Source organism: Gymnoscopelus microlampas, assembly GCF_963454915.1.
Source record: "Gymnoscopelus microlampas genome assembly, chromosome: 11".
NCBI classification, from domain to species: domain Eukaryota; kingdom Metazoa; phylum Chordata; class Actinopteri; order Myctophiformes; family Myctophidae; genus Gymnoscopelus; species Gymnoscopelus microlampas.
Window position 1 is genome coordinate 19223281 of NC_139948.1, and position 18494 is coordinate 19241774.

At 40.0% G+C, this 18494-nt stretch overlaps 1 protein-coding gene across 3 annotated transcripts; it reads right to left on the bottom strand.

Annotated features, from left to right (window-relative positions):
• Nucleotides 1-3922: 3922 nt before the first annotated feature.
• Nucleotides 3923-12692, bottom strand: LOC311056324 (GTPase KRas). Of its 3 annotated transcripts, none has more exons than XM_084072876.1 (6): nucleotides 12394-12692; nucleotides 12208-12270; nucleotides 11552-11664; nucleotides 10222-10400; nucleotides 8974-9133; nucleotides 3923-6955 (listed from the first exon to the last, which is right to left on the bottom strand). In XM_084072876.1, exons 3-6 carry the CDS (start codon nucleotides 11660-11662, stop codon nucleotides 6842-6844), a joined length of 564 nt encoding a protein of 187 aa, XP_083929002.1. In that variant the 5' UTR covers nucleotides 11663-11664; nucleotides 12208-12270; nucleotides 12394-12692; the 3' UTR covers nucleotides 3923-6841. The 3 variants fall into 3 exon arrangements, with proteins under 3 accessions (XP_083929002.1, XP_083929001.1, XP_083929000.1); XM_084072875.1 differs by having other exon boundaries at nucleotides 12202-12270; XM_084072874.1 differs by lacking the exon at nucleotides 12208-12270.
• Nucleotides 12693-18494: the final 5802 nt, after the last annotated feature.

Sequence of the window (18494 nt, forward strand, 5' to 3'; positions counted from 1 at the left end):
ATCTTTTGTAAACTATATACTGTGCTGTGTGTGTGTATATATCAATTATTTTTGATGTTTGAAAAATCACTGCATAAAGTCGAGCTTGTTACGCCCCTGATTCAGAGGGAAGCTACATAAACAATCAATCGGGTATTATTAACTAAAACAGTCTTTTCTGTGGAGTAACATTATACTGTGAATGTTTTCAACATTTTGTGATGAAAATAATTGCCCAGTGAAAAGAAACATCCATGTACAAAGGGGCATTACAGTGTATCAGAGTTGATGGTAGCATTTTGAAAGGAGTGGATGAATCCAGTGCACAGTATGTGTGAGTAGTATTCACTGTCAACCACGTAAGCACTGTTTTAAAAAACATCTTTCATAAATGGAGTCGCTCAAACACAGCTTTTGAAATGTTAAGTACAGTACATTTTCACATATGGTATGCTCAAAATAGGGACACAGTGGTTAAGAGGTATAGTGAACCTTATTTGGGCAGAGCCAATGAACGGCCAATAAAACAAGTATAATAATTGAAAGGCCCAAACAACACTACTCCAGAAATGTGTTCGGTAGCACTTTACAATAATCACCCGTTATAAAGCATTTATAAACGTTTATAAGCAGTTTGTAGACTATTAACAAATCATTAACAACCTGTTTATTGACATTCGTAAATAATTACTAAAACCTTTATAACTACGGTTACAAATCATCTATAAAGGTATTAGTAACTATTCATGAATAAGCCATGTATAATACATCTGTAAATGATTATTACATCATTTGTAACTGATGTTACATAATATATACAAGCTATTGGTAGCTTGTTCATGTTTAACATATGCTTTGTTAAACATTCCTAAAGTATCTATAAATCCTTAGTACATGTTATTATGTGAGTCATTCCACGAATTCGGTACACTTTGCACTTTTTTTTTGTGAAAAATCGATGGAAACAAATTACTTTTTTGAATAGCCCACACCATTAAGGACATATTTAACATGCAGAAAAAACATATTTTCCCATCTCAGGCATTAAATTAATATTTTTATATGGAATAATATATGTAACAGGGTTGAAATTCATAACGGGGTTGAGTGGAACGGGGTTGAGATTTTTTACTCAAGATGGCCATAACTCTACCTGTGATGATTAAGAGGAGACCACATGGCATGCATGACATAGTCAATCACATATATTGCTGAAATGACAAAGACAATTTAAAATAATAATAGTTTTCTATCTTTATTTCATGTAACGGGGTTGAGTTGTTATGCTTTACGACCACGCTTTGAAAGTATAAATGACCCTAAATAGCTGTATAAGAAGTTCGAAATGTTCCTCTTTCTGCAGCATCTTGCTCAGAAGACTTGTAGAATGCCATCACATGTTGTTGATGCCACTAAAGGGTCAGTTTATACTTTTTACAGAGAGGAGAATGACTTGTGTAACGGGGTTGAGTGTGACTGTGGGACAGAGCTATATAACGTGATTTTAATGATAAATCAACTATTTATTAAAAAACGAAACATGACTAGCAATAGAGTACATTGCTGGTTTTATGTGAATAATATAAGTTATGGATTATTCTACACTTTTAGTAGTCATATCTGAAGGCCAATCTCTATCGGCCATTGGGGACATGAAAAATGGGCAAATTTAGGCGGTGTCTACTGTAGAAAAGGCAGATAATTTCAGATATAAAGATAAAATATATAATATTTGTACACAATAGTAAAGGGAACATGTCAATTGATTCTAAAAAGCTTTTAAAATTTGATTTTGGTGACCCGATGGATACAATACACTTAAAAAGGTCAGAGGGGACTGCAAAGTGAATTCGTGGAATGACTCATGTGCCCTATAGTAAAGTGAAGACAGTGCATCATTTACAACTGACTGTTAATGTGTTTGTTCATGTTTAACATGCTTTGTAAAACATTCCTAAAATATCTATAAATCCTTTGTACATGTTATTATGTGCCCTACAGTAAAGTGAAGACAGTTCATCATTTATGACTGTCTGTTAATGTGGACTTTCTCCTTACCTGTTGCAAACTACCTGGCTTTCATGAATGCAGACACCAAACAATTACTAGAATTATCATTCATGTTAAGCAAATGATGCGTAAGACATTCGTAAAGAGTATGTAAACCATTTGTGGTGTTAGGGACCAAAAAAGTCACTACAAAGTACTACCAATCAACTCTAAATTGCCTGAAACGTACTCCTAACAGGTTTTTGGGGGGACGATTTTGGCCTCCACACTTAGTGATTATTTCGGATTTAACTTTCGTTTCGGTGGTGACCAACTTTCGTTTCGGTAGTTTTATTACAAAATGTAAGTTGTGTAAAAAATAATCTGACTATACTAAATTGTTGTTTGTTTAAGTCAGGCTATACTCTACTCAGAGTCATAAGTTTACAAAATGTACTAAAGTACAGTGAACGTCTGTGCGGTTTGTCTTCATCACTGAAAATAACGTACATGTAAACTGATGTCATGTGAAGAAACACAACCATTTCACTCCTAATAATACCTATTTGATTTGACATCCTAACTTGCTGCTGTAGCTGAGGCTTGAACCTGTTACCTGCGGCTCACTAGTCAGTGACTCTATCCATTCACCTACAGCTGTTTCCTTGGAATCTGTGGTTCTGAAACGTTTTGTTGTCAACCCCCCAAATTGACATGTATTTGGGCAGTGGACCCCAATGTGAAAAGATGTAGTGTCAGGGCCCCCCATGAAAAAGATTTATATTTATACTGTAACACATTTTTTTAAAGTTATTGGTGGTGACTGGATTTGAACGAGGACAATCCTACAAGTTATTCTACGGATATCAGTCAATTTATCCGCTGCCCCAATTTACCGGGGACTTGACGTTAGTGGGAATCGAACCCAGGACCGCTCGTACAACAGCACACTCCTACACGTTATTCTACGGATATCAGTCAATTTATCCGTTGCCCCAAGTTACCTGGGACACTTGACTCGAGTGGGAATCGAACCCACTCAAGTCAAGTCATGTTATTGGACAGACGCTCTACCAGTCGAGCTATGCTGTTGGCTGAGTTACAGGTTTCCTGGTGGTTTTAACTTGTTTTCTAGAAGTTAGTCTGCAAAGGGAAGCATCACTAAGGATATCAGTCAATTTATCCGTTGCCCCAAGATACCGGGGACACTTGACTCAAATCGAACCCACTCAAGTCAAGTCAAGTCATGTTATTGGACAGACGCTCTACCAGTTGAGCTATGCTGTAGGCTGAAAGTTACAGGTTTCCTGGTGGTTTTAACTTGTTTTTCTAGAAACAGGTTGTTAATGATTTGTTAATAGTCTACAAACTGCTTATAAACGTTTATAAATGCTTTAGAATGGGTCGTTACAAATGATTTAATAATCTTTTACAGATGTATATAAATGGCTTATTCATGAATAGTTCACTACTTACTAATACTTTACAAATGATTTGTAACTGTAGTTATAAAGGTTTTAGTAATCATTTACTAATGTCAACAAACAGGTTGTTAATGCTTTGTTAATAGTTTACAAACTACTTATAAACGTTTATAAATGCTTTATAACGGGTCATTATTGTAAAGTGCTACCATGTGTTCTTTCTTTTTAAAGAAGTGATTGATACCCTACAGCTGTGAGAGCCATCAGTTGACCATAACCTCTTCTATTGCAAATGTTTTATTTCTCACTTCATGTTACGTCATATCAATGAGGATGTGACCATTTCTATAAAGTGGACAACAGTAATGAATGAACAAAGCACTTACTGGTTGATTAAGAAATAATGTAACTAAGCTTAGTCCCACCCTACCAAAATATTGACAGATTAAAGTGTTTTAGTATACGTTTAAAATGTTCTGTTAAAACATCTTATTTCTGACTTACAGATGTACATCAAGGTGTTTTTGGGGGGGGTGGTTTAAGGCTGGTTGTGTTCCATGCGATCGGCTTGTCTTGTCAAGGTACGATCCATTGCATCAAAGATCATATACCACTATGGAATTTCAGTCACCCGCGCTTTCCTCGCCTAAAGGATTGAGGTAACAACAGGTTAGAGAAGTCTTGGTCGAGGCAGATCTTTTACACCACATTTGGTAAGTTCTGCAATTTCACAACCAAGATGCAAGGAAGGTGGGGACTGTGGAGCTGACCTGAAGTTAGTGAACTTCAACCCAGTTATATGATCATCAGCAGAATATGGACATTTTCAATATTACTGATATTTCTTAAACTTCTGGAATAATGCATTCTGGCTAGATTCCAATGCAATAATGCAGTCATAATAAAAACCTTTCAAAAGTGAATTACTTTTGAATACTTAATTTTGAAAAGCAAGCAAATTTGACAGAGCAGCCTTCACTTGTAGTCAAGTAATATTTGACCAGGTTTATCTATACTTGAGTACTTTCCTTCCTGATCTGTATTCATTCATTCGGTTTGTTTTCATGGTCAATAACCTGCCACTGTCGCATTCCAATCCATCATTAGTCTCTCAGTATATACTGTCTATCAATCCATACACTAGTTCTGTTACACATTGACTTCAATGCATTCCATCAAACCTTGGGCTCTTGTTTGCCTCCCAGAGCGACAGATCTCGGACCAAGGAAGTGGTGTTTACACCGTGCCTTGTTAGTAGTCTGTGTTCATCCAAGGCAACCCACTGTCATCCTTTGAAGTACCTTCTTGTAAATGGCACCATCAGTAAATGTTATTACAGCTGCCTATGTTCAGAAAAGATGACTGTTTTTGGAACTAATGAGGGCTATTGTAATACTCTCTGTAGTCACCTGACACCAGATTATTTTGATTAGGATATTTAAAAAGTTATTCTGTTCTTGATCCGTCTCAACTCCTTGGGCTCGATTTCGACTTGGTCTGGCTTTAGACGGTCTCAAATACATCACTAGGGTATATATCCTACTCATTATATTGTATAATAGAATGCAATAATTTACCATAATGCATATACAGGGTCCCCCTGTGCCCCCTTGTCTACCCCTAGACAAACAGGGAGTGCCTTTTTGGAGTCATAGAAACATACGGTTATGGACTTTAGAAGTCAAATTAACATTTTTGTCAATGGGGGAACCAACCACTTTTCCTCAGTGCATAAAAGGTTTATTTTTGGACGCGCACTGTTATCGTGGGACAATGGTTATATTTTTGCACAATTTAGGCATTTAGCAGATGCTTTTATCCAGAGATTACAAAGTGCAACATCGGAGTAAGTGGCATGAACCTTTGTCAACAAATGACGGTAAAAGGTCAAGTAAAAATAGTGCAAAGAAAATTAAATGCTACAAAATAACTAGGATACCAGGTCAAGACAAGTTAACACAAATTCAGTCCTTAGTCAAATCAAGCACAATAATTCTCTAAGCAAAACATAAAATAACTGACTACTTCACCTAGTCCATAAGATACAAGTTCAACACTTCACTCTTCAAAAAACTTGCCGTTTAGTCTCCCTGTTACGTTCATTGGACTTTTTGGGGGATATGCAATGAACACATTTGTGCTAATATAGGACAAAATATTATTGAATGAAAAATCCCTCCCAACAATGTACTACAGCTTTAAATCATACTAAAAACATGGACTGAATCAAATTTTTTGATGCGAGTGCAGATACTGTACAGTACAAAAAGGCCAAGGGAACATTTGGCCCTGCATGGTGGACACTGCATCAAGTGAGTATTGCTTTCTTGCAAATCCCTCATTTTTAATTCTTAGTCAAATATGTTTGAAGTATTCACAAAAGCTGAGCTTCAAACAAGCTGTGACCCTTTTAAGCCCGGTAATCTTACTTTGTCATAAGACGAATAGTGAAAATAGCTAATCTATGAGCTTGCAGATCTGCTATTTTTGACCATATACTGACATGGACACCAGGTTTCAAGTGGTTAAAAAAAAGTCCTTCCTTTTTAATTGTTTCATATCAAAAAGAAAAGAAAAAGAAAAGTATGCATCAGGTAAATTCACAGCATTAACAACTTAAACCCGCTAGTCTCATTAAAACGGACATGAGTTACAACTGTACTCGGACCATTTTTTCCTGTCTACACCAAATATCTTCAGCAAAAATAGCAGATCTACAAGTTCACAGAGCTTGTAGATATGACATTTTTAACAAAGTCCCCCCCAGAATAGGGATGCTGGGGTTCAAGTGTTAATGGACGCTGCCCTCTGGTAGGGAGACCATGTGAATGTAAAAGTACAAGTTGTGGCAGCAGGAAGTGGAGACTTTATTTGCAATCACCATTTCCCCGTCCAGAGTATGGTTGACCATCTCCAACGTGACAGAGGTGCTGTGAGTGTTATGCCGCGTTCACACTAGCTGCGACAAAAGCAACAGACTATAAGTCACTAAAGTCATAAGCCAGAGACATGATGAAGCTACAAACTAATGCCCGACACGGGTGTCAGTTTGTAGTTCACAATTCAACTTCTTTTCTGCTCTCCAATGACACAGTGAAGCATCAACCATTATGTTTTTGTTTCACCATTTCCATTCCCCTTCTCTCACCCCACAATTCCTGCTCTGTTCTGTAAAATAAAGAGGAACTCATTGTTGCCAACATTAACCAGTTCCCTGTGCCATTTAACCCAATACCCTTTTCTTTTACACAGTGCGGCTTGAGCAGCACTTCAACGGCAACTCAGCAGCAATGTAGCTGGCCACGCTTGGCCAAATGGCCGTTTTGTAGCTTTTGTCGCCACTAGTGTGAATGTAGCTTTAGACAAGTGCTATGGCAGATGATGTTGCTCTGTGTGTGTGTGTGTGTGTGTGTGTGTGTGTGTGTGTGTGTGTGTGTGTGTGTGTGGTGCTATAATAACGTGCAGCGTCTCGGAGTGTTCTTCTTGCTCTTCTTGTTGCTGCGGTTGGTTTCTTTATATTTCCTAATCTCCCGTACTAATGAATAGAAGGCTTCCTCCACGCCCTGAGAGAGAGAATAAAAAAGAATCATTCCTTGACCCACAAATATAGACCTTGTAAAACAAACAATCAACATCTGGCCACTTAGGCTCTATTTCAATAATAGAAAAAATTGCCAATCTTCAATCTCACAACACATCACATTTGCGACAAACAACAAAACAAGTTTGAAAAGTTATATAATAATGACATGCCTAGAATAGGGATGCCAGGTAAAGAAAAGTGGCCAAAGACTTTAAAAGCCCAACCTGCCGAAGTCCAAATCAACAGTGTTTGTTAAAAAGTGATGTTGGTATGGCTGCAGTAGCATGATCTGTGACCGCAGTAGAGTTAGCTGTTATTCTAATGCTTCAAATGAACATGGGACTTACAGAGAACACTGTTTGCTGTTGAATCGCTGGTATAAACCCTTATGCACATGTCAGTGAGAGATGAATATCTCTGCTGTCCAGCGCGAAACTGCTAACTCCAAAACGCTCATTGTTCAGGAAACGAAAAAACAAAATATACGTTTTTCAGAAAATGAAGAAAACCTTATATTTTTAAAACAAAGCAATACTACCTCATCAAAGTTGGTATAGTGACTGTATATGTTGTGAGATACTTGCATGTGTCATTATATTATCAACACTTTATCCAAATCGCGGGTAAATCAACACTTTACCCAGCGCGAGTGGAGTTAGAAGTTTCAGACGAGCAGAAATCAAGCTGAAATGGAGTTAGGTGTCCAAACAACAGTAGCTCCACTCGCTGCTGAGAGAGAGGTTTCAAAAGGGTACATTCCCAAAAGCTAACAATGGATCTCCAAGCTCACAATGCATCACAACAACGTGTGAATTAATGCCCTGATGCTTCATGACACTTATTATATAGGCCTACAACAATAAACAGGACTTTAAATATTACAATAACTTCTGCTAAGAGGTAGTAGAACACTAGCGCGACAGAAATGCTATGAACGTCTTTCTTCTTATCACAATGCTCTCCTCATTAAACACTTCATAGATTTTAGAAATATAATTACTTGTTTTCATAACATTAGCGTCAGTGCTGTTTGATAAACAGGTACACTGCATAGTTTTAACAGACTACGGGGAGTCTGTTTACGTGTTCCTCCTCGTTCACTGCGCAACGCGCACTGCTAATGCTGTGCTGTAGCACTGTGTAGAGGAGAGGGGGGAGTTGTTTGTTTTTGACGGACAGTTTGAGGATCCAATGGAGTTGGGAGTTTTCGTCTGAGGCGCTTTTTAATACTTTTCATTGGTTCAAATGTTTAGATTTTTTACACAGATGTGAAGGGTGTTCAATAGCGTTGATTTATGAAAAGATGAAAATGGAGTTAGCTGGTTCGTCCTGGACACCGACGATATATTGGGTTCTGTCAGTTATTGTCATTTTAAATTTAGAGTAGCCAATCACTTTTTACCTATTTTCTCCCCAATTTAGTTATGCCAATTGATAACTAACTTGTTAATTCCAAGCCTCTTGAGTGGTGGAATGTCCTCTTCAAATGAACGCATAGGACGTGTATGTTTCGCTTTGTGGTAGGCCAACAGAAATTTATTACACAGTGCTATTTTGCACCACATCACGGTTCGTTCATCATCATCGGTGACGAGTGCCTGTGTAACGCAGCCAGCAGCTTGCTGTGTGCGACTGACTGTGTCAGGATTCGAGGCCACAATCACACATTCACATGCAGCATGCGTCCCCTCCGCCTCCGCCGCATGGGTGTGTATGGGGCGCGGACGCGTGCGTCACCGTGAATGTGTGAGTGTGGCTTCAGGAAGTAAATTCCTGTCCCAGCGGTCCCAGCAGTTGGTACGAGAGAGCGCCTCCCTTCGTCTGATGTGCCACGCAGCGTGCATTTTGACGATGCATGCGCACTTGCGCACCAGTTATGTGCACCCCTGATTATCACCCTCCCCGGCCGGCTCCCCCCGACAAAGCCGGCTGCACCACGGTGGATTCGAACCCACAACCTCTGTGGTGGTGGTGTCTGTTATTGAACTGGTCCGGTACCTGTCTGGTTTTGGCAGAGGTCTCCACAAATGGAACTCCATAGCTGCGGGCCAGTTCCGACGCCTGTCGCGTCTCAACGCCTCGAGAACCCAGGTCACTTTTGTTGCCCACCAGAACCATGGGTACACTGTCGCTGTCCTTCACTCTGTTAATCTGCTCTCTGTGTTAGAGAAGTGACAAGGCAAACCCTCAGCATACTGGCACATTACCGTCCTAGACCAGTGGTTCTCAACATGTGAGCCGGTGCCCACTGGTGGGCCGTGAGGGTAGTGCAAGTGGGCCCCCAAATAATTGGCAAAACACTTAAGATTTTAATGATAATATAACATTAATGATAACAAGTGATATCAATAAATAAGAACTTAAAGTATACTACGTCAGTTCCATTGATCCATGGTGGAACACAATGGATTGATTGATCATTCAAATAAACATGCTCTGAAAATGTACGCGCCGCCCCCAGCTGATGGGTGGGTGGGCCACTCAGCTGATGGGTGGGTGGGCCACTCAGCTGATGGGTGGGTGGGCCGTGAATGCTTTCAATATTTGAAAGTGCAAAGCCAAATATGTTTCTTTTCATTGCATTGCTATCGTTGATAGTTGGTTTTCTTTATTTTGCTCTTTAGTCTTTCGTTTCCTTTTTTTCTATTGTGACAATGAATTCAAATATGAATAAGGTGGAAATAATAAGCTCCGGCTTCAGCCCATACCCTTTCGGGCAACAGCTATCTTGTTACCTTTATTCTGTATGTTCAACTGTTGTGTTAATCATGAACGAAATAAATCAACTACCTAACTAACTAAAAGTGGGCCCTGATCCAGAAAAGGTTGAGAACCACTGACCTAGACCAGTGATTCTCAACCTTTTTAATTACAAGGACCCCCAGTTTGATATGCATTAGGCCACAGACCCCATTTGATTTTTTATCTTTGGGATTTCTTGGACCCCAGGAAGACTAGCTGCCGTTCAGGTGGTAGCTAATGGGGATCCTTTCCAAATAAACAAATAATCATATTTCTTTTAATCGTTCATTGATGCGAAAGTTTGGAATAATATTGACATTGATTTGAAGTCATTTCGCCCTAACTTTAACTCTAACTTGCAGCATAAAACTCACAAATGAAAAGCAGACTCTTCATTTGGATGAAGGCCAGTTACTTTGAAAGGACAAGCACGTTTTTGCCCAACTAGTCTCAATGTTGTTTCACTGTCCTGAGATGGTGGCTGCTTGGTACTGACACTGATACCTGTAAAGATGGACGTCCTCAAAGGACTTGATGTTGTTGATGGCGAACACACAGAGGAAGCCCTCTCCTGTCCTCATGTACTGGTCTCTCATGGCACTGTACTCCTCCTGACCTGCAGTGTCCAGGATGTCCAGCAGACATGTCTCCCCATCAATTACCACCTGCTTCCTGTACGAGTCCTGCAAACAACGCATACTGGTCAGGGTTCGATTTATAATATATGCACATTTTCGTAACCACTTAAGCCCTGTATACTTTGTCGTACTTGCACGACAAATAGCTAAAATAGCCGTTCCACAAGTTCGTGATGCATTGTGAGTTTGTAGATCTGCTATTTTACGCAATTTTTGAATAAAGAAATAAAACAGAAAAGCGACACCAGGGTTAATGAGGATAATATACATTTTTTATTATATTGATAAATTATGATATTCTCAAACACATCCCAAAACAAAATGCATGTATTTCATTCAGTCTGGCCGGAAGCAGGGATAAAAATGAATGACCAGATGGGGGATATCAGCAGAGGCATGGATTTCCCACCAGCAAATCGAACCCTATGTATTACATTTGTCAGTCACCCTGAATTATTATTGCATCGTGTAATAATAACCAGCAACACATTCAGACATAATAATGGAATTTGATGTTTCAGAAGTGGGGAATGACAGTTAGATAATTTTGCAGGTTTGCCTGAAAACAGAACACTGTGACTTTGGCATCATCAGTGGTTTTCAAAGTGTTGTGTCAAGGACCCCCACATTGATATGCATTTGGCCCATCTGAAAATGTTTTGTGCCAGGAACCCCGAGAAGAGAAGATTTGTGTTAAAAAAAAATGCAAAGATTATTCAAAATCTTCCAAAAAATAAAATAGCAGAAGTACAAGCTCGCAGCGTATATTTGCTATTTTTGAATAGCCAACGTATGAATGGATAAAGTGGTTAAATGATTGTGATGCTGTATTAATGATTTGGCTGGGGACCTCCCCCAAGGACCCCTGGGGGTCCCCGGACCCCACTTTGAGAACCACTGGGCTACATTAGCCTATTAGAATATGACAGGTGCATGATCTGACTGTAATTCATAAAACTTAATGAAGAGACCAATGGTTCTAAATGTGCAGACCCTCAGAGTTCCTGGTTAAAGGACTGATAATTAGGAACCAAATATTGTTTATTGTGTATTACGGATCCCCATTAGTCATCACCACAGTGAAGGCTACTCTTCCTGGGGTCCAAATAGACCCTTACAGGTCTGTAACTCTCAGAGTTAAATTAACACAGAGGGTTTTACAGTGTAGCTAGGGGTACACAAGCAATGTCTCTCACCTCGATGGTAGGATCATACTCATCAACGAAGTGATTCTGAATGAGTTGGATGGTAAGTGCACTCTTCCCCACACCTCCTGCTCCAACCACCACAAGTTTGTACTCCGTCATGCCTGAAAGAATGAAGTGTCAGCGACATGTTTTCATCTAGACTTCGTTCTGATTTTAAGATGCTTCTGCCTGTTAAGTTAGGTACACACACACACACGTGGAAAGTAAAAAAGTACATGTACTCAAGTACTGTATTTAAGTACCATTTTTGATATATTTTTACTTGACTGGAGTATTTACAAATGTTTATATTTTTACTTCTACTCCACTACATCTCAGAGGCAAATATTGTACTTTTACTCTTCTACATTTAAAAAAAAAACTTGAGTTAGTTACTTAGTAAAACATACATTAACCACTTCAGCCATGGCTAATTGAAAATAGCCAATCTAGATCGGCTATTTTCAAATGATTTTAATACATTTGGAAACCTGTGAAATGGGATAGTGCATAATAAGTACTTTTACTACTTTAATTTTTTGACGCCAATACTTTATTACTTTTACTCAAGTAAATGTTGAATTCCAGACTTTCAGTTGTAACAGAATATTTCTACATTGCAGTATTGATACTTTTATTTAAGTAACAAATGTGAATACTTTTACCACCACTGCACACACACGGTGTATTTTCTGAGTTGATGTCGCCCCCCAAGGCGCTGTCATGGCCTTAACGTTACAGAGAGTGACCCAGATTTATTGTTTTTACTTAAATCATTAGCTGTAAATGTGTTTAATAAATGATCCCGATGACAATAAAGTCAAGTCATGCCAAAGGTAAGCCAGCCTTACCTTTTAAACGGCGTTATACAATACCAATATGAAAAAAACAGAGCGCTAAAGGATTACAAATGACAGAATGAGATTAGCTACATAGCCTGAGACGATTTCCTTGTTTAAAAAAACACAAGAAAAAACACTTCGAAGAAACACTTGGCTTTTGAGCCCATGCGGTACTTTATCCCACAGATCCTGTGGACCAGAATGTTAATGTATATCTATGGAAAAGTAACTAAATAAAAGGCAGGGACGAGTTATAAATAAATCAAACTGTGTGGAAACAGTCGGAGCTCTATTTGGACTCCATTGTGGTTCATTCTGTGGTGGGAGGGTCTTCACGGGCGAGTCGTCCTCGATGAATAACCAATGAAACGGCGGCAAACTTTGACAGACGTTGTGATGGTGCAATCACGACGGGCGAAGCAAATTGGGTCCCGCCTCCCAGACGGAGAGGTTGTCCAATCACACGCCATGTCTCTGTCTCAAGCCCGATTCCTTCATACTTCGTCGCACTACGGTGTCGCGTGCCGAAAATAGCAGATCTGTAAGCTCACAACGCGTCGCAGACGGGACGCTTTGTGAGCTTGTAGATCAGCTATTTTCTTCACGCGAGACCGTAGTGCGACGATGCATAAATTGGACTTAAACAGACATGCGACCACCCAAATCAGCGTTGCCAGATTTTGTGAGAGAAATAAGCAACCAGGTCTAGGAAAACAAGCCAAAAAGAAGCAACTACAGTTTAGAAACAAGCCCCAAAAACCGCAACCCGCAACTACCAATAATATTGGCAGTTACAACTTACAAGCAACTTTACAGAAAAATAAGCCCAAAGTCGCTTATAATAAGCGGACATGGCAACACCGACCCCAATGCAAAACATATTAAAAAAGAATACGAGCCACGCCCAAAAGAAACGGACATTGTGTGAGTTATAAACCAATTACAAATACCATACCAGAGTGACGTCGTTGAAAAGAGGAGCGCATTCACGTATGATTGGCTGATGGATCAGTGGAGGACAGTGGTGGAAAGTAACGAAGTACATTTACTTAGGTACTGTACTTAAGTACAATTATGATGTATTTTTACTTCAGGAGTATTTCCAATTTGTTATACTTTTCTACTCCACTTCATCTCAGAGTCAAATGTTGTACTTTTTACTCCACTACAAGTATTAGAAAACTTTAGTTACTAGTTACTTACTTTGTAGATTTGGATTATTATTACAAGACATAACCACTTCAGCCCTATTTAAATGTTGGCCATTTGAAAATAGTCGATCTTCAAGCTCACAATGCGTTGTGATGCGATGGATTGTGAGCTTGTAGATCTGCTATTTTCAAAAGATTTGTGTACATTTGAAAAGTTGTGAAATGGGACATAAAATAGCAGATCTACAAGCTTGTAGATCGGCTATTTTCTCTGAGATGTACATGTAGTTGAGTAGAAGTAAAAGTACTGAAAACTGGAAATACTCCAATAAAGTAAAAATACCTTTTACTTAAATACAGCACTTGAGTAAATGTACTTAGCTACTTTACACCACTGGAGAGTTGCAGTAGGCTTAGATGTTTTTTCAAAACATAATACGGAAACATTCATCCATATCGTTCAAGGAACCCCAAAAAAACTGTTTGGGGGTTCCTTGAACAATATGGATGAATGTTTGCCCCATCTCTTTTTGGAGATTCCAGCTGCCCGCCGTTTTGCCACTGCTTCTTGGCTTTTATAGTCTTCAGGAGCACAACCCAGTGACTTTATGAGAAGGACGTCTTCAATGGTGGACAGAAATTCACTCAGTGGTAGTAGTCAGAGAGAGAGAGAGAGAGAGAGAGAGAGAGAGAGAGAGCGAGAGAGAGAGAAAGGGATGCAGAGAGACAGCACATTTTCACTCATCCAATGCTGGGTAGCAGAACCTGAACATACTGATCAACGCATCACAAATATATATATATATATATATATATATATATATATATATATATATATATATATATATATATATATATATATATATATATATATATATATATACATGTCCTGTGGTATGTCCTGTGGTTTGTTGTCCTGCGTTCTGTCGTCTCTGACGTTCATGTTTACCCCTCACTCTCCCACAGAGTGCATCTGCTCTCCTATCTAATCTTTGCCTAAAATCACTGAGATAATCCTGCATCCATCTGTCATGAGACTGAGCAGAGAGAGAGAGAGAGAGAGAGAGAGAGAGAGAGAGAGAGAGAGAGAGAGAGAGAGAGAGAGAGAGAGACAGAGACAGAGACAGAGACAGAGACAGAGACAGAGAGAGAGAGAGAGAGAGAGAGAGAGACTTGTTCGTAATTTAAAATTATTATAATGAATTGCTTAATTATTATAAAACCCTTTCAAGATTTTTCAAAAATGTTCAAAAATAGTAGATGTACGCTCACAGCGCAGCACGGAGTGACGCGCTGTGAGCTTGTATATCTGCTATTTTTGAATAGCCAACGCAACAATCTGAAATGACACAGATGCGTTGCCGGTTTTAATGGGTTAATATAATAATACCGTTTTGAATACACAGTTGTTTAAATTATTTTATTTCACATATACATCTTTTATACATAGACTCCACATTTGTACACTTCTATATGTGTATAGCATTTACTTTAATTCTTTTTTCTTTTTCTTACATGTATTCCCCACAGGTAATCGTACGTTTCATCATAAGACACGGGGAAACAACACTGGAAATGTAAGAAAACTGTGACAACAGAAGAGATTTAAAACACAGCCAATACAACACTTAAAAAAAAGAACATGTTCACAGGAGTTGTCATTCATGATGGTTGAGATGTCTTGCATTTCAGTTCCTTCCCATGCCATCATACATTTTGTACAGCACTATCGAACATTTAGTTAAAAGATATTTAACCACTTCTCAAAAATAGCCGATCTATAGCTATAATAGCTCACAACGCGTAGCATCGCATCATGTCGTGATCTGCTTGCAGATCTGCTGTTTTGGAAAATGTTTTAAAGTATTTCAAATCTTTTGACATTTTTTAAGAATTCAGACCATAATGACCTGCCCAAAATAGGGAAGCCAGGGTGAAAGTGGTCAAACTTGTTCCAACAACATCCAACAGTGACTCTGCATCACAGAGACGAGAAAACTCTTCTATTAGCAGAATGGAATTAGTTACAGTAAATGACCTTAAATGCAGCCACCAGATATCGTTTTAAAAATGTAAAATGTGTCAATATTACGCTTACAAATACATAACTTTAGTGCTTGTCTACACACACAGATTTTCACGCACACGCACGCACGCACGCACGCACGCACGCACGCACGCACGCACGCACGCACGCACGCACGCACGCACGCACGCACGCACGCACGCACGCACGCACGCACGCCTGCACGCACGCACGCACGCACGCACGCACGCACGCACGCACGCACGCACGCACGCACGCACGCACGCACGCACGCACACACACACACACAGTGAAGAGACTGCAGTGGCAGAATGAAGGGTGCCATACTAGTATGAAAGCAGCAATTTTGTGTGTGTGTGTGTGTGTGTGTGTGTGTGTGTGTGTGTGTGTGTGTGTGTGTGTGTGTGCGTGTGCGTGAGCGTGCGCGTGCGAGTGCGAGTGCGTGTGCGTGTGCGCGTGCGTGTGTGTGTGCGTGTGTGCGTGAGTCAAAGGGTGAAAGGGGAGGGGGCACTGCACTGCTGTGCTCCACAATCTATTATTAAAACATGCTCACCGCACAATGTTTCAGCACCTGTACCCAACACACACACACACACACACACACACACACACACACACACACACACACACACACACACACACACACACACACACACACACACACACACACACACACACACAGTCTCTCTCTAACAACAAGCTAACGACCTCTGACCGACCAACTCATACATGACTGACATTCAGGGAGACACTACACTAAAACAGCACAGATAGAGAACAAGGAGCTTGAGCTACAGGAGGTACAATGACAATGAGAGAGTGAGCCAATCGTCACAGGGAATCCAGCTAATTCAGCCTCAGTTATTCTTAGTTGCGTGCCGGCGTCGTGCTCAGTAAATAGCAGATCTGCAAGCTCCCAACGCGTCACGAATGTGGCGCGTTGTGAGCTTGTAGATCTGCTATTTACGGCATGCAACACCAACGTGCAACCAAGTATAGATCAGGCTTAAAGGCAGAGAAACAGGCAGCGAGAGATCAACTGCCTGGGAATATTACACAACAAAATCCTCAATGTTCATTTCATTCTGAGAGTGTGGGCTACAAATCGAACCATTCCATTTGGTTTCATTTTGTACACTTTTAATTACAAATGGATAAATTAACACTGAGGACTTTCTGTGAAGCTATGTTATATTATTCCATGCTATCTACCACCTCCAATGCAGTTAACCACGTAACCCCTATATCAGTGGTTCTTATAACTTTCCAAGGACCCCCATAACTCTTACTCTCAGAGTTACATACCGGGTCCATTTGCAACGCCCTCAAGGAACCCTGAGAGTCCCTGGACCCCACTTTGAGAACCACACTGGCCTATACTTCAATGACTCTAAACCAAACCTCCTCGCTGAAAAAAATCCAATCTACAAGCAACATGTTGTGTTTATGACACGCACGCACACACGCGCATGACAAGCTCACTACGTGTTGTGAGTATATAGATACTCTATTTTTGTTGCCAATAGTGACATGACCAAAATAGGGTTTTATGTGGTTAGGTATCACACTCAACTCCTTCTGGACCACCTCTCCGACGGGAGAGTTCACATCAAATGGAAAGTCACAACTGTCAGACGATTACTCACGATATGTGTTTTGTGACCCACAGCCCAGGATGGACCTGACCTACTTAGGTCATCATACCCAGGTGAGATTTACAGAGACACAACGTGCACCTTTGTGCACATGCCTGCGTGTGCAGCTATGCACACTTGCACACACAAAAATGCCCCCCCCCCCCCCAAACACACACACACAAGCTAAATGAGTTCGCTTCATATTAAAAAAGACTTTACTCATACAGTTTACTCAATAGTTCAATAAATCTGTTTATCTATCAACTTGATTTAGTAATTTTGGCAAAACGCCCAAAACGCACATACAGGTATCTGATTTGTCCTCTGATGATGCCAATCAAATGATCTGTACATACAGTATTACTATGATGAGTATATGGATTTTACATGCTTTGGAATGTCAGTGCATTATAGCGGGTCTGTGGTGGAGGTTAAGGTAAAGTGGATGCAGCAACACCCAGTTGGGTGGAACAAGATTATTCACTAATACATTTTTATTCTTTTTTATTTCTGAATTTAGTAATAAGGAAAATAATAAAAAGTTTTGTTTTTTTCTTAATAGAAAAGTGGTCCATGTGTTAAATTATTTTGTGTTTAAAAGGTGTCCAAAAGGTTAAAATGTTACATACAAGATCCCATACCTTCTTATCCACCACATCAGTAAACGTGTTGCTGTACATTTAAACATAAAATACTGCCAGTGGCTTGAAAGTTTCTTTACAGGAATCTGTCTTTGTGTTCACTGTACTTTCTCTCTCTCTCTCTCTCTCTCTCTCTCTCTCTCTCTCTCTCTCTCTCTCTCTCTCTCTCTCTCTCTCTCTCTCTCTCTCTCTCTCTCTGTCTTTCTCTCTCTCTCTCTCTCTCTCTCACACACACACACACACACACACTGCCTTTTTTAGTAGTTGAACACACCCTCAATTCTGTGAACGCACTTGGTATATACAGCACCGTACGTCATGTGAGTGGCCACTTGGGGGGGTACAAGGGGGAGTGGGGGATTTAAAGGGAACACACTTGCCCTTATGCAGACAGCACTATGCAATGATAGATCATGGGTCAGCCAAGATTGGTTAGTTGGTTAGCGCACAGCAATGCATTCTAGCTAAGATGCGCCTCTTGAGTGGACACTGTTACTGACTCGTTCCCTTGGCCCTTGTTGTCGATCTCATAAAGTTCACTTGAGTTTTTCAGAGTAATGGAATGGCACTTAAGATGGCATTCCCCGAAGCGAAGCCATCAGACAGAGAGTGTGTTAAACGACTAATGAAACAC

Coding starts and splice junctions, on each gene's coding strand:
- LOC311056324 (XM_084072874.1), bottom strand. CDS start 11,662: ATGACGGAGTACAAACTTGTGGTGGTTGGAGCAGGAGGTGTGGGGAAG. Junction 10,401..11,551: donor AGTATGATCCTACCATCGAG/GTGAGAGACATT, acceptor CGTTGTTTGCAG/GACTCGTACAGGAAGCAGGT. Junction 9,134..10,221: donor GAGGACGTCCATCTTTACAG/GTATCAGTGTCA, acceptor TCTCTAACACAG/AGAGCAGATTAACAGAGTGA.